At 49.5% G+C, this 1,332-nt stretch overlaps 1 protein-coding gene across 1 annotated transcript; it reads right to left on the bottom strand.

The window, feature by feature from the left end:
* Positions 1-845: 845 nt before the first annotated feature.
* Positions 846-1,332, bottom strand: ENH_00045700 (hypothetical protein, conserved; the record flags this gene model as incomplete). The annotated part of the gene is made up of 1 exon (XM_013580979.1): positions 846-1,332. A coding segment is annotated over one exon (487 nt), but the record flags the coding sequence as incomplete, so codon positions are not given.

Genomic DNA, 1,332 nt, shown 5'->3' with positions numbered 1-1,332 from the left:
TATATATATATATATATATACTATATATATGATATATATATATATGGTAGTTGTATATATATATATATATATATATATATATATATATATATGAGATAGTTGTATAGAGAATAGTTAAGTTTGGCGTTTTGGCGGGAGGCTTATCAGCCGTTGGTCCCGAAGGCCCAAAAGGCCGCCAGCAGCGGCCCGCCAGTTGTTGGCAGTTGGAAGGAGTTCTTAAATGGACCAGTGGACCAGTGGACCAGTGGACCACTGGACCAGTGGTCCATGTTCTTAATTGGCTTTTTAATAGAATGGTCCAATTAATAATTAATTCCAACTAAGACTGAAGAATTCCTTTTGTTGCATTTTTCTACTCAGTCCTCCACTCCGCAAACTCCACCCCGAGTGGTCCACTGGCCACCTGCGAGTGGTCCACTGGTCCACTCCAACAGAACCAATGGACCACTCTTTCTTTCATTATTTATTTATTCTTCTTGCTGCTTCCACTTGGCAAAAAGGTCCTTTTTTGCCACTTATTGATTGCAAATAAACCCAAAAGGACCAAACCAGCCCCCAAGTCCACTCCAAAGCTCCTTGACCACTCCAGTGGTCCACTGGTCCACTATAAACGCAACTAATGGACCACTGGTTCATTCTTGCTGCTTCCACTTCGAAAAGGTGTCCATTTTGCCATTAACATGCCACCTAGTAATGGTAAAGTAGACCCAAAAGGCCCAAAAGGCCCACCAGCAGCAGTTCATGGAAAAACTGGACCAAACAATCCCCCCTGGTCCATTCCAAAGCTCATTGTCCACTGCAGTGGTCCACTGGTCACCTATAAACGCAGATAATGGACCACTGGTTCATTCTTGCTGCTTCCACTTGGCAAAAGTATCCATTTTGCCATTAACATGCCACCTAGTAATGGTAAAGTAGACCCAAAAGGCCCAAAAGGCCCACCAGCAGCAGTTCATGGAAAAACTGGACCAAACAATCCCCCCTGGTCCATTCCAAAGCTCATTGTCCACTGCAGTGGTCCACTGGTTCACTGCGGGGTCGAAGGAGAACTTGGGAGTGCCGGCCATGGCGGCTTTGCCGAAGTCCCAATTCAAGTCCAAGACGCGGCCCAGGCGGCGGCAGCGCCGCTGCTGCTGCTGCAGCAGCAAACGCAAACCCCAGTACACACGGCCGCCACCCAGACCCTGCATTCTGCTGCTGCTGCTGCTGCTGCTGCTGCTGCTGCGGGGGGGGAAGAGGCTGCTGCTGCTGCTGCTGCGGGGGGGGGGAAGAGGCTGCTGCTGCTGCTGCTGCTGGGGTGCGGGGTGGGAGGGTGGTGGTGCTGCTGCTGCT

Source organism: Eimeria necatrix, genomic scaffold (assembly GCF_000499385.1).
Source record: "Eimeria necatrix Houghton genomic scaffold, Enh_scaff3458, whole genome shotgun sequence".
NCBI classification, from domain to species: domain Eukaryota; phylum Apicomplexa; class Conoidasida; order Eucoccidiorida; family Eimeriidae; genus Eimeria; species Eimeria necatrix.
This window is presented reverse-complemented; position numbering and strand designations above follow the sequence as displayed.